Source organism: Daldinia decipiens (genome assembly GCF_022478715.1).
Source record: "Daldinia decipiens strain CBS 113046 unplaced genomic scaffold F4813scaffold_56, whole genome shotgun sequence".
Classification (NCBI taxonomy): domain Eukaryota; kingdom Fungi; phylum Ascomycota; class Sordariomycetes; order Xylariales; family Hypoxylaceae; genus Daldinia; species Daldinia decipiens.
The window spans coordinates 71035-85264 of NW_026054599.1; the positions used below are offsets into that span (position 1 = coordinate 71035).

Here is a 14230-nt window from a genome sequence, read left to right on the forward strand (position 1 = left end):
TGTTACCTTGCACTGTTGTCAGCATGCAGAGAATCAGGGTGAAGCAAGTAAGAGCAGGGTAGAACACGCCCACTATTGCGCCGCGGAATTACATCGAAGGTCCAGAACCTCTCATACAGAACTATGAATCTGGTTCTGGGAATCGGAGCCGCGCCCAGCTTCCAGGTTCTCCTACCCGCGCTCCACTTTACTTTTGCGCTTCGCGGTTGATCGGTTCCCTAGGCCAATATTCCCTATGAGTGTCCGCTGGTCATGTTCATGAAATGGGATCAATAATTTTCCTCCTATTACCTGGGTCATATTCGGTCATGCATATATCTACTAGTGTGTCTAGTCAGATCTCGTTCGGAATGAGTTCCCGTCAGCCCACTTGTACTCATCAGCCTCATAATCTATTAGTATATATGAGTCCTTTGGATGCATTATGACACATTGTCGAGTCCTCCGGTTCCTATCACGCGAGTAATTGGTGTGATACGCCGGTAACATCATGGGTCGCCTCGGTCTTTTTGTATCACTGCTTCTAGCAGTCAGCTTAAGTGAGCTATACTGTCTAGGTATACGCCGACGGTGGTCTTACTAACAGGGCGCAGATGTCCAAAAATGTCTTGGTCAGGCAAGCGCACCTACCCTGTACAAGGACAGCAAAACCGGTATCGCATTCGACACATGGATCGTACCGGATAAGGCCGACGGTTCTGGTGGCGTATCGGCCTGGGGTGGTCTAACCTTCGGTGTTGCACTACCAGAGAATGCCTTGACCGTTGACGCTATTGAGTTCATAGGATACCTGGTCAGTATAGCAAGTTTATATCTAATATATTAACACGCTAACCCTCGTAACAGAAATGCGGCTCCAACGGCACAACCACGAACGGATGGTGTGGTTTGTCTTTCGGGGGGCCGATGACAAATAGCCTGCTTCTCATGGCCTGGCCATACGAAGATCAAATCTTGACATCGCTCCGCTTCGCCAGTGGATATACAAGCCCGGACATATATACAGGAAATGCCAAGTTAACTCAAATCTCGTCTACCATCGATAATGACTACTATACTCTGATCTTTAGATGTCAGAACTGTTTAGCATGGGACCAAGACGGCGCGTCAGGTTCCGCGTCGACTAGTGCCGGCTCCCTAGTACTAGGATGGGCTAGCTCGCTCAAATCTCCGGGGAACCCGGCCTGCCCAGCGGATGTTACTATCAACTTCCACAGCAACGGCCAAAGCATCTGGGGCGCTACTCTAGACGAAAACGCAGCAAACCCATCGTATTCAGGATGGGCCGCCCAAGCTACCGCTGCGGTTACCGGGAGCTGCGGAGGAGCAACACCTACGACCACCACATCTACTACTGCTTCAATTCCTACTGCTACTGGCATCCCGGTCCCGACTGGCACTTATGACTACATTGTTGTTGGTGCCGGCGCCGGCGGAATCCCTTTGGCGGACAAGTTGAGCGAGGCTGGAAAGAGTGTATTGCTCATTGAAAAGGGGCCGCCTTCTTCAGGACGATGGGGCGGCTCGCTCAAGCCGGAATGGTTGGATGGCACTAATTTGACTCGATTTGACGTCCCCGGTCTGTGCAACGAGATCTGGGTCAACTCCGCAGGCATTGCCTGCACTGATACTGATCAGATGGCTGGCTGCGTGCTGGGTGGAGGCACCGCTGTTAATGCTGGTTTATGGTGGAAGGTATGTCATATACTACGTCCACAAATACAACAATACTAATGGTGAAACTTAGCCGTATACTTTAGACTGGGATTATAACTTTCCCAAAGGATGGAAATCTTCGGATATGGCCGCTGCAACCAAGAGGGTATTCTCTCGCATTCCTGGTACTGACCATCCTTCGATGGATGGAAGGCTTCGAAGTTTTAGCTGGTGGTTTAAAAGCTGGTGGATGGTCAGAAGTTACTGCTAACGACGTGCCAAACCAGAAGAATCACACATTCTCTCACTCGCCGTTCATGTTTTCTGGCGGCGAACGTGGCGGGCCTATGGCAACTTACTTAGTCTCTGCTAGCAAACGCAAGAATTTCCATCTATGGATGGGCACGGCAGTAAAGAGAGTTATTAGATCTGGTGGCCACGCTACCGGTATTGAGGTCGAGCCGTTCATAAACGGAGGATACACCGGTGTTGTCAATGCTACTTCAGTTACCGGCCGCGTCATCTTGTCTGCGGGAACCTTTGGATCTGCTAAGATCCTATTACGAAGTAAGTAACTTCAATCTCAGAAACCCTCCCATGCTCTATATTACTAACTAGCTCAGGTGGAATCGGACCGTCAGATCAGTTATCCATTGTTCAATCGTCAATTGATGGGCCAACCATGATTTCCAATAGCTCTTGGATAAATCTCCCTGTCGGTTATAATCTGGAAGACCACACAAACGTTCGATGCTCCCTAGACGGTCGTACCTCTAAATATGCTTACATCTGCTTAGACTGATATTGTTATCACGCATCCCGACGTCATATTTTACGACTTCTACGAAGCTTGGGATAACCCCAATGTCACCGACAAGAGTCTATATTTAGGTTAGCTAGGTTTAGTCCTTGTATCATATAATAGGGCCGTAGCTGACATGTAATTGCAGATTCCCGATCTGGTATTCTGGCCCAAGCAGCACCAAATATTGGCCCAATGTAAGTTGCTAAACCTGAAACCCACCAGTATTCTAATCCTGCGTAGGTTCTGGGATGAAATCAAGGGTGGCGACGGTGTGGTTCGATAGCTCCAGTGGACCGCCAGGGTTGAAGGGGGTGCCGGAACACCGAATGGATGTAGGTTATCCCAATACCTTGAGGTTTGCACTCGTTAATAGACGTAGATGCTATGACTATGAGTCAGTACCTCGGACGAGGTGCAAAATCAAGGGGCCGAATGACCATTACGAAGGCCTTAACTACTGTAGTCTCGACGCTACCTTACTTACGGGACAAGAACGATGTCCAGGCTGTTATTCAGGGCATCAAGAACCTTCAAGCGGCTCTAACAAATGTTAAGGGCCTCACCTGGACCTACCCGCCATCGAACACTACCGTCGAGGACTTTATCAATGATGTTAGTCGCGTTATATCACGCGATAAGAAAAAAAAGCTGATAATTATAGATGCTCGTTTCATACACCAACCGAAGATCAAACCACTGGATTGGTAAGTTGATTAGCATCGTATTAGCACTTAATACAACAACTAACAATTCCTAGGAACGAGCAAGCTCGGAACAGACGACGGTCGGACAAACAGCGGCTCGGCGGTAGTTGACCTCAATACGAAAGTTTATGGCACCGATAACTTGTTCGTCGTCGATGCTAGCATCTTTCCAGGTCATATCACTACCAACCCCACCTCTTACATCGTCATTGCTGCCGAACACGCCTCAGAAAAGATCCTCGCCTTGGCATCACCTAAGACACAGCCGAAGTTTGCTCAAAATGGCGGACTGCAGTGGACGGGCAGCTTCCAGTGCGCGGCACCATACACTTGCAAGTACCAGAACGAATACTACTCTCAGGTAAGCGTATCATCTTCCATGTCCGTCATATCGAGTACTGATGCCCCAGAAATAGTGTGTTTAAGTTAGGTGTCTAGGTTACCTAACTATAGTTAATTCCACGAATATTTATTCGGTGGCTTGATATATTAGGTGAAAACTAGTACCATAATTATCTTTTGAAAATGCGTAGACACTGCTTAGTAGACCGAAGTTGATACATTCCATTTTAGCAGGCTAGGTTTAAAATGTTACGAAGCTAAGGCAGTGTGAAATAATTGGCATGTGCTCTTTTGCTCGTTTTTAATATCCGTGCACGATATGCCGATCACATATGTACCTCTCTCTGCCTTGTTGTACCAATAAGCATCAAGGTACGAAGTAGATTTGTAGTACCTTACCTAGGTTGAGTACCTACCTAGGTAATATTGATATGAAGACTTAAGTTTGAAGAACCGTATAACCATGAACAACAGATAGTAATGTCAACCCTCACGTTGTATGTACCTTTACTATCTAATAGTAATTATCCAAAGATAGGTATCTAAAGAGTACGGATATACGTATGTCCGGACTCCGTCAAGCGGGAACTATCCCTTACCCCTTAACCAGTATCCGTGGATTTTATTGGGTTTCAAGCCTCCAAAACTAACCTCTCACCGCAAGCTGCCTATCAGCCCAATCAACATTTGCAGGAGAACACCGTCTAAAATGGTAATTTCAAATGAGATCCAGGTTTAATGGCCAGCTAAACTGCCACGTCAATAGAGGACTAAGCAGAATAATATACGCTTCATAGATGCCTTACCATTCCCATACTTGGCTCTCTCACGTTCTAGTTAAAAGCACTCCCGCCCCCCCACTCTGCGGCCCTTGCTACAAGTTACCCTGTTTGGTCACTATCATTACATACAACATCAACAATATCATTGTATCATTATGCCGTCCGATCTCACATCATGGATCCCCGGAAACAAGACGAAGAAAAGGGTCATCCGCGAGACTCTTACGAGGACTATCGGGGCGGCCGCGGGGGCAGCAGCCAAGGCTAATCCAGTTGTAAAGACCATACAAGCAGGGTACAATATTATGCAATTAGGAAATACGATCAAGAAGGCGAATGAGACAGCTAGCCATATAAATGAATTAGTCCCCAAGGCCACAGAATTGGTCGGAGCTGCACATCAGTTCGTCCCTTCGATTCAGGTGATGGGCCGGTCGGTTTGCGACAGTCTGAAGCTCTTTGGCTATTTCAGTACCATCGCAACTACTGTTGGTATCGGGTCTAATATGATCTTGACCTACCAGGGAGTCCAAGCGCTCAACCTCATCGCCACTAGGCTCAAAGACATCTCAGATACCCTCGCAGCGCAAACTGCCCTCATGGCTCAAAGAGAGTTTCCCGAACTGGTTTATTATATGATCCGTGAGCGATTGGCCCAGACCTCTCAGGATCCCGAGGTTGAACACTGGTTTTATGTCTTCCACCCAGACAACGATTGGTACCCCAAGTTCTTCCATCTCATCGAATCCAATCCACTTGATCCCCGGTTCTGCGGCTACACGAACCAGATCGACACGGTCTTTGTCTTTATGCTTGCAACACGAAGGTATATAGAAAAGAAGAATGCGCGTTCTCAAAGGTACGGGAAACCGCCCCGGCCAGTGCGCCTACATCTCCTCATCCCAGCCTACCAGCCTATACTTATTGCCGAGGCGCTCGAAATCCCGGATGACATCGGAGACTTTGTCATAGAAGGGCGCATTCATAATACTAGGGAGCTTGTCTGGTTTAACTTACCAGAGGACCAAAAACATCATACTATGGATATCGGACAGTGGTTACCGCCCGAGAGAGGCTGGTGGTCCTGGGCTATGACAAAGTTCGGATTGAAGGAAACGCCGCCTGAGCTAAAACAGCGCAGGATATTAGGGACGAGACAACGAGGACAAGAAGATAAGGATGAGAATGCTAATAATATTAAGGAAGACGGAGAAGATCATGATATCGAGTCAGACACCGCATTATCTAGACGTCGGGGAAACGACGAGAAAGCCCGAGAACAGGGAAAACCGCTACATCACCGCCAGCGGCCACAAGAGAGGCGCCACCGTTAGGTTGGTATGAATATAAAAATTATAAATAATTGAAATACATTTTAGTATACAAGAACATCCAGAAGAGATATCCATGGTCAATATTAAATGAAATCTTAGAGGTACTTATCGTTTAAATTATCTGGACGAGTAATTATATTTATTATGTCAGGGTTAATGTTGGTAGTTAGTTTTACATGTTAGAATTAAAGATGCGCCAAAGTTTCTAGCTCCTGTCCAAGCTCCTCAAAAGACACTTGTAACCAAAGAAATATGTGTTATGCACATCTATAAGGTAATTATGGTAAATCTATAGCGTGGATTTGAGATACCAGCCTGACCAAATAATTCGTAGTAGCCCGGTTCCCCCTTTAACTTTTAATATAAACAGTTTATAACCAATCTTGAGAATTCTAGCCCCACCAGACCACCAGAACACCCTCTAACAGCAGATCTAGTGAGGAATAGGATATATGCCAGTACCAGGGAAGCTTTTATTAACCGATTGATACCTATGAATGCCAATTCACCTCCGCCAACCATAAGTCTACCTAGTCTATCTTGTCCCCGAATCCGTATTTTTATGGTAAATCTACGAAGAAACGAAACTTGAATTCACGCAGTTATTCGAGGTTTCTGGGCATTGAGCTGCAAGTGCTTCGTCTCAACAGCAGGTAAAGCAGCCACAGTCCTGCTATGAGCCATTTCCTCTTCGATCTCAGCTTGGCGGTTCAGGTAGCTCAGGTAGGTCTGCCAGCCGACGGCAACGACGCCCGAAAAGACGCTGCGGTATTCAATGGGGATGAAAGTGAAGGTGAAGGCAGTAACAGCAGGCCACAGCTTCCAGGCGTTAACCCAACTGACGGGAACAGTGCGGCGAATTCGGTCCCAGGTCTCGGCAAGAGAGTCCCCAGCCAACAGCGCCTGAGCACCGAAGAAGTAGCTGTTGAAAGTAGGCGTGAAGACGAGTTGGTTGACGACAATCTTGACGCCAAGTGAGAGGATGTGGGATGAGTAGTTGAAGTGTCGGGAAAGCCAGACGAACCTAGATACTGTATCAATTCTGATGTTTGGCTTCGTTTTGTTATGTATAGGTAGGTACCTATCATGCACATGTAATGCTGTCCAACATATACTGACCAACCCAAAGGGGAGAGACAAGGAAAATGAATAAGACTCACCAGAGAAAGTTCGGCACAGCAGATACGCCACCAATAACCATATTCCTAGCAGTACGTTCAGGCACGTATTCCTTGCCGCCTATGCGCTGCGCGCTAATGTCGGCGGCTAGATAAATGATGATTGCGGAGACGATCTGCGTAGCCCAGGGTCTTTTCCGCTGGGCACGACCATAGGCTTCACCGGCGCGTGTTAGGGGGCCGAGTCTCTGCCACAGAGGTACGGGAGGAACTGGTGTGCTACCCACCGGGATCGGATCCCCGGTTGGCGGTTTTTGTTTCGCGGTCTCACCTCCGTTGCCGGGCTTCGGTCCCGGAGTGTTGGACTGGAAGCGGCGGGGCGCTGAGCGTGGTAGGCGTCCGACGCGTAGATGCTCTAGGCGCTGCCGGAATATGCCGCGGAGCAGCGCCGAGGTAGAAAGTGGCATGGTAGCGTAATTGCGACGGGGAAATTTATGTTGAGGGAAGACGTTTAAAGGATATGTCCTAAGAGTGGTACTTTATTTGCACGTGTATCCCGAATGATCAACCTTTTTCTTTTCTTCTTTTCTTCTTTTCTTCTTTTTTTTCTCATCCGAGTGCAAACGTACCTCGGGGTAGAGACCAAACAAGAAAGAAAAAGAAAGTCTGTTAGGGTAGGTATCTTGAGAAACGAAGATGGAAAACCGTGAAAAGGAGAAAGAGAGACAATATCAACATATTAGACTCGTTTGCGACATTTCGGAGCCACACGCTCGCGTATTGATACTCCGAGTATGTAACGGCTTTATAAGTTGCTATCCGGTTAGGTTTTAAAGCCAGTGGCGTCGGATCCTACTCGGTCTTAGTCGGAGGTCCGACGCTAAACGGGAATTCCCAACATCTTGTAAATTTGTAAATTTTGTAAATTTTGTAAATTTATAAATTCTATTAAACATGCCGAGTATATAAATAATCGGTTTTCTGATCAAGTAATCCTTACACCGTCGGTGCTGAAAACTGCATGATTTGCTCCAACTTCCCTCCGAGTCCGAGTCCGACTCCATGGATACCTACCTATATATGTGGTTGACAGCTACCTAGTAATTAATCTAACTCACCACTCACATACCCAATCTGCCTCTGCGCCCTGGGTCCTGCGCCTGCTATATTCGCTGCTAATGTACTCTGGCTATCAACCAATTTCCGTTGCTCCTGTATTCTATTCTTGAGTCTTGCGTCAGCTACCTGGTCCAGGCGCTCTAATTCTTCCCTCTCCCGGAGTCTTATGCTGCTTAGCTGGTTTGCGTTGCCAACGCGCTCGCTGCCCACGTCACGCTCCCACTGGAGCATACGGCTTTGCTTCTGCGCTTCGACGGCAAGCTCCGCATCAGCGAGGGCCTGCGTGCGTGTTAACCCGGCGTGTGTTAGTGCCTCCTGGTGCTTGACTTCGGCTACGTGGCGTGCGCGTTGCTGCCGCATTGCGCTGTTGAATAGTTCTTCTTCGATACGCGCGCGGTCCTGTATCGCTGATAGGTCTGCGCTGTGTGCCCGCCTTTTGCGCGCCTCCTCTAGCTCCGCCTGGTTAGCCCAGATTTGCGCCTGCACTGCCGCCAACTCCCTGTTCCGCTGAATCGCGAGCGTGTGGTCCTCATTGTCCTTTTGGAGACGGGCTAGCCGCGCCTTACGTTCTTGCTCTTCGAGCTGGATGTTAGTTGGCATGCCGATAGCATCGTCAGGCTGCGGGCCGGAGTTGGAATAGTATACATCAGTCCCCCGATTTGCCCTTAGTAGTGCTAAGAGCTGTGGTTTGTGATCCGAATCTGGTAACACGCGTTGAACATACATGGTGGGAGAGTAAGTGAATTTGCCGTCGCTAAAGTAGTTGAATGGTTTATTGATGTATCTCCACATGTCGGCCCGTAGCAGAATTTTCGTTGTGGTCAAGGGGTCGTTTGATTCCAGAGCTAGAAGGAGGGCGGATTTCCCATCAGATTGTAGCGTGATATCGGATTCGCTCTGGAGGAGGAAGTTTATGGCCTTTTCCATCGCCTTCTCTCGGCGGGGCGTCATCTCGCCGAAGTCAGCTGCGTGTAGGCATAGTTCGCCAAGTGCGCTGCGCCCACCATGCAGAGGGCTCGGAAAGTCAGGATCATGTCTATATTCGACTAACACTTGCATGGCTTGCAGGTTAAGCTCTCGTGCTGCATTGTGAAGCGAACCATCGTTTCTCGAAGCCCCTGCCGCTAGCAAATTGGACATTATGGTGATAGCTAAATCACCGCCGATAGAAGCTGCCATAGACAAGGGGGATTTCCCTGTCGCATCTGTCACGTCGACTTCGGCATCTGCCAGTAGTAGAGACTTCACGATGTCTTGCCGACGACATTGTATAGCTAACATGAGAGGAGTAACGCGAGAGACAGGCGCTTCGAAGTTAACTTTGGCACCCCTTTCGATCAGTAAGTTGATAACTCCGCTGCTGATTTTCTTCTGAGGTTGGATAAGGGCCCACATGAGCAGAGTAACGGTCTCTTCTTCCTCTATTTCCTGCATTACTCTGCACGTTGTCAATTGGTCATGGTAGAACCCGGCATCTAATAATGCCCCGAGAATCTTCGTAGAGCGTGGAAATTGGTCCAGAGCTTTGACGAGGATGGGCTCCGAACCAGTTTGGATGAACGCAGCATCCATCCGGCTCTGTCCATCACCGTATTCGACGAATAGTGTGATAAGATCATATATATCATCTTCAGATGCAGGGGCGTCGAATACACGAGGTAACGCAAACATTAGCGCTTGGGAATTGGGATTCTCGCGTAGGAGTCTTTTGAGAAGATTGGGGTCTCCTTGCGCGGCCGCATTCTGCAACGCCTCTCCGTGGTTGTAGTTGACGTCGGCGCCGTGTGCGAGGAGTAAATCCACAAAGTCGTTTGCTAGCTGCGCATGCGTCTCGATGTATAACCCAAGTACTGTAGCGAATGCTGATCCAACTCCATCGCCGGCGGCACCTTTCTCTAGCAGGCATTTGGCAATCTCGTAGCCTCGACCAGATAGCCACGACGAAACGCGATCAGGTGCAAACGCCCTACTAAACACTAAGGAGGTGTCCTCGACAGTGATTCTACTATCTAAGAGTTTGGAAAATGCCGACGGAGACAGCGTTGTAGTCGCGTCAACCAAAGTCTGGCAGTCATCTGCGGTGGCAGAAGCACGGTGGTTTACAAGCAGTTCGATAAGTCTCTCATCGGGATCTTCTTCGTTGACAGCACGGCCCAGAGAAGAATGGAGAGAGCTGGGAACAGGTTTTCCTGCTTGGAAAACCCAGTTCATAATGGCAAATCTTGTGTCTCTGCTTAGGTCCCAGCAAGCATCCATCGCGCGGACTAAGGTGTGAGAAGATGGTCGTTTCTGACGCCCACCAACCTCAACAATACCTAATAGCATCTCCAAGTTACCCAAAAAGGCGCTCCTCGCTGCTTTTTCGACAGCCTCTCCATCATTGTAATCAGGACTCGCTCCGTACACTAGCAGAAGTCGGACGAGATCTTTCCCGTCGTTTCCATACCTCCCAGCTGACACGAGTTGAGCATCAACTACTTCGCCGGAGACTCCTACCTGCAAGAGCAATTTGAAGATCTCTGCTCGCTTCTTTAAGTCTCCTACTTGCGTAGCGGCTTGAAATCCTCTCTGCAGCGTTTTTTGGGCGACTCTCGATTCGCCTGCTAGCAGCATTGCGAGGACGTCGACTGCCCCTGCCTTGCAAGCTTCTATGATGGCCTGACCGTCCTTATGTTCTACGCTGCCCCCATTCTGTACTAAGATGGTACCGAACTCTACGTCGCCATCGGAAGCGGCTGCTAATAGCGCATCCGATACTACTTCTCCCGATGCGCCAGCTTTTAGTAAACTGATAGACGACATGCTTCTCGATCTTTTGTTCTTGCCCCTCGTTGCCTGAGCAAAACTTGTGTTGAGAATCTCGACGGGGAAAGTCTTCTTGCCTAGAATCAGCTCTACGACGTCCTGCTTTTCTCCCTTAACAGCCTCGATCAAAGCCAGGCCGTCTCGGGTATCTGCACGGGCTAAGAGAGTATTGATGAGCGGTATGTCGTCTGGATAAGTACTGACGGCAAAGACGAGAGCTCTATTCACTTCAGTTGCCGGTATACCGCCTTCTAGGATTTTTTGCGCGAACGTCAGCCTATCCATTAATTCACGAATGCGAAGGGCGTGCGGCATAGCAAACGCCATCGAAGTAGGGGTCGGAGTGGCCGTGAATAAAAGCTCTACCAATTGCATGTTTGCCGCGGCTACTGCTCGACACAACGCTTCGGCATTCATAGCATTGATATCGGCACCGTTTGCTAGTAGGACTTTTATTGAAGAGAAATTTTGTTCGTGCGAAGGTACTTTCAAAATAGCCAACACTTCTTGTAATAGCAGCCTGGTAGCCGTATCCTTCGACTGCGTTCGGCGTAATAATACATCTAGCTTTTCGGTTTTACCTGTGGATACTGGGAGATTTCCTATGCTCTTTAGACTCCGTTCTAGGCTACTAGCATTGGGCTGCCCCAGACTTAGAATCATCCCTAGAATTTCCGAGTCGGAATGTAGCGCGGCACGCTCTACAGCTATCCCCTCGTTAATATTGACATCCGCATCCCCCTGCTGCAGCAACGTTTTAAGTAGTCTTTTATCTGGCGGATCAATCTGTATCGCTGTCTCGACAGCTGCTGATACTTCAGGACCCCCCTGTGATGCGCCGGCTGTTAAGAGCATGTTGATCATTTGAAACCGTATCGAGCCTTCATCGACTTCCATAGCCCTAGGAATCGCTCTGGCTGCTACTTGGATCGTGGGCTTGCTTTTGAGCAATCGTTCTAAGAGTTGGACATCCTTCTGTGAAATAGCTGCCGTGATAGTGTGGCCTTCGTTAAAATTTACATCTGCATTATAGCGGAGGAAGAGTGCGATGAGCTTCTCATCTCGGTGTGGTGGTTGCTCGTCGATGGTGTTCTCGAGGGCCGAATGAACCGACGGTCCAGTAAGTCCAGCCCTCAAAAATGACTCCGAGATCTGATACCGCGCAAGGGGGGGTAGATTCCGCACGCTAGGGAAGACCTGAGCGAGAGCAACGGGGTTGGGCGGCTTATTCGAAAGAATCAAGTTCGTAATAGCTACGTCCCCTTTCTTCACGGCGATCTGCAACGCTAGGGCACCTTTATGATCTGTCGACGCGGTCTCGTGTCTCTCAAATACCATGCTTCGCGGACCTTTCCGAATATCTTTGACCCCGACAAATTTACCTTTGGGAAATAGCGGCGTGAGAAGTATTTTAACCGCCTCGACATCGCCGGCTTCTACCGCGTCAATTAGCGCCTCGTCCAAGGGCGCTCCGGATGCACCTTTGTGAAGCAGCAGATTAAGGAGCGAGTAACGTTCTTCGAATCTCAACTTTTTTGGCAAAAGCTCTACGCACTCGGACGCATGATGAGAGCTGAAATTGGATTTCCCATTTAACATAACCTCTACCAAGTCGACCTTGCCCTTTGAGACAGCTTTGCGAACAGCGATCGCATCCTGGTATTCCATCGACGCACCATAAGAGACTAAGAGATGCACCATTTCGAGGAAGTAAGTGGCGCACGATTGTACCAGAGCTTTCGATACCAGATCACCTTCCGCTCCAGCGCACAACAAGATCTCCGCCATGGCTATCTTTTCGTTGGGGTTAATGTTTTGGTGACTCATGAGCTGGTCAAACGCTTCGTTAAGGCCGGGTTGAGCTGGTGGCTTATTACCGAGAACAATAGCGAGAGTGATATCTCTCCGGCCGAGAGCTACGGCAGCTTTCAACGCCGCGGCACCATCGTGATTGCCGTCTGCTGTCGACTGGCTGAGGTGCATTACCGTACCCAGGCACCCAACCCTCGCTGCCTCAACCATGGATTGTGATATCCATGACGATGACGGCCGTCCGTCGGATCCCAGAATAAGCGCGACTAGATCGGGCTGGCCTCCAATAGCGCAAACTTGTCGAAATGCATCCTGTCCGTCAGCAGTCTGAGCTACACTCGCGCCATATCTTATGAGAAGCGCGACAATGGCCGCGTTTCCGTCACGGATCGCAGTGGGCAATGCGGTATCTAGGCTTAAAGAATCGGCGTAAGGCAAAAGAACCTCGATCATTTCATAGTGGCCATTCTTGACGGCTATCTGGAGCACTTGGCTGCGTTCAGCCAAATCGATACTCTTTCTTCTGCTTAGCAAACTAGTTCGACTCTTCTGCGCCAAGTTGAGGTTCCCTCCGGCTAAATTCAATTTGAGTATTAGGCATTCGGCAACGCCTGGTGATCCTTGGTTGGTAATATGAGCCACGAGGGTGTTGTAAATTTCCCGGTATTCCCACGTCTTCTTTTTTGTTGTGAAGGCGCGCGAGATACTCCCCTTTGGCTGGTGACCTTGGGATTCGCTAATACGCTGTCTCTTAAGTAGTTCTTCTGCTAAGAACTCATCGTTATCTGCCCGGTAGGATGGCGGCTGATCAGGCCTCGCCAAGGGCGGCGGGGGAGATCGACTAGTTATACCCCATTCTTCGCCTAGTGCTTGAAGTCGCGTTTGCTTATTTTCCTGAATATAAGTGCGCTCCATGCTATAGACGAGACTAGGCACGTCGTAGCATTAAACGAGCGAGGTCTTCTTTTAGGGAGACACAGGAGAATGCTACTCCCTGAGGATGTCAATGTTAAATTAAGCTACGAGCTTTAGGTATGTAGTCATGAATGCAAATGCACCCCAATAAATTTAGAGGATATCTATGTAGAAGATATCTATCTCATAGCCTCTTGGTAGCCAATATGTACTAAAGGAAAATGATGAAGGTAGTTGATAAATCGTGGCCAACGATGTGACGGATGACAAAATTAGGTACCTAGGCGACAGGAAGACAATGATGTGCTCCAACCAATGCAGATAATTGATTATCGCCTGTTTACCTAGAACGAGGCAAGCGAGTGATAATAAGAACGAATGTGATGTCGAAATAAAAAGAAAAAGATACGAGTAAAAGAGAAGAAAAGACATGGGATGTTTCGGTACGCCTCAAAAGTATGAGACACGCCAGGGTCCAGGAGAGAAACAGCTTAAGCCATATTCAGGGGTCTTGGGTGGATCACCGCACGGGAAACATGTGGAACTAGGTATTAAAACATTTCCGTTATTTCTCCATTTAACCTCATCTAATAGTAACCTCGTCTAACCTCGTCTAACCTCGTGCTGTTGTTAACTGCCACGCATCCCTCGGTCTCTAATTCGCTTACCGGCCTGTCGACCTGCAGTATGTGGGCTGCCGTCGCGTCCCGGAAGTAATATAATTAATCTGCAATCTGCTGCGTACTATGCTCATGCTGCCCAACCGATCACTCTCGTCATGGTGGTAGCGAGTACGACAAGTACGTTGATTCAACAGCTGATTCGATATCGTCTCTCT

The 14230-nt window shown here is 48.7% G+C and overlaps 4 protein-coding genes across 4 annotated transcripts; 2 read left to right on the top strand and 2 right to left on the bottom strand.

Annotated features, from left to right (window-relative positions):
- Positions 1–490: 490 nt before the first annotated feature.
- On the top strand, positions 491–3590 carry F4813DRAFT_394187 (carbohydrate-binding module family 1 protein; the record flags this gene model as incomplete). The annotated part of the gene is made up of 12 exons (XM_049247525.1): positions 491–539; positions 594–793; positions 847–1695; positions 1761–2223; positions 2280–2401; positions 2454–2547; positions 2607–2655; positions 2702–2730; positions 2841–3073; positions 3123–3165; positions 3219–3526; positions 3582–3590. The coding sequence occupies 12 exons, from the start codon at positions 491–493 to the stop codon at positions 3588–3590; spliced, it is 2448 nt and encodes an 815-aa protein (XP_049094898.1).
- Positions 3591–4146: 556 nt separating this feature from the next.
- On the top strand, positions 4147–5833 carry F4813DRAFT_376366 (uncharacterized protein). The gene has a single exon (XM_049245114.1). The coding sequence runs from the start codon at positions 4445–4447 to the stop codon at positions 5621–5623; it is 1179 nt and encodes a 392-aa protein (XP_049094899.1). The 5' UTR covers positions 4147–4444; the 3' UTR covers positions 5624–5833.
- Positions 5834–7333, bottom strand: F4813DRAFT_376369 (uncharacterized protein). The gene is made up of 2 exons (XM_049245115.1): positions 6784–7333; positions 5834–6647 (listed from the first exon to the last, which is right to left on the bottom strand). Exons 1-2 carry the CDS (start codon positions 7206–7208, stop codon positions 6218–6220), a joined length of 855 nt encoding a protein of 284 aa, XP_049094900.1. The 5' UTR covers positions 7209–7333; the 3' UTR covers positions 5834–6217.
- A 472-nt stretch (positions 7334–7805) lies between these two features.
- F4813DRAFT_286982 (uncharacterized protein) lies at positions 7806–13724 on the bottom strand. Its single transcript, XM_049240561.1, has one exon. It carries the CDS (start codon positions 13390–13392, stop codon positions 7846–7848), a length of 5547 nt encoding a protein of 1848 aa, XP_049094901.1. The 5' UTR covers positions 13393–13724; the 3' UTR covers positions 7806–7845.
- Positions 13725–14230: the final 506 nt, after the last annotated feature.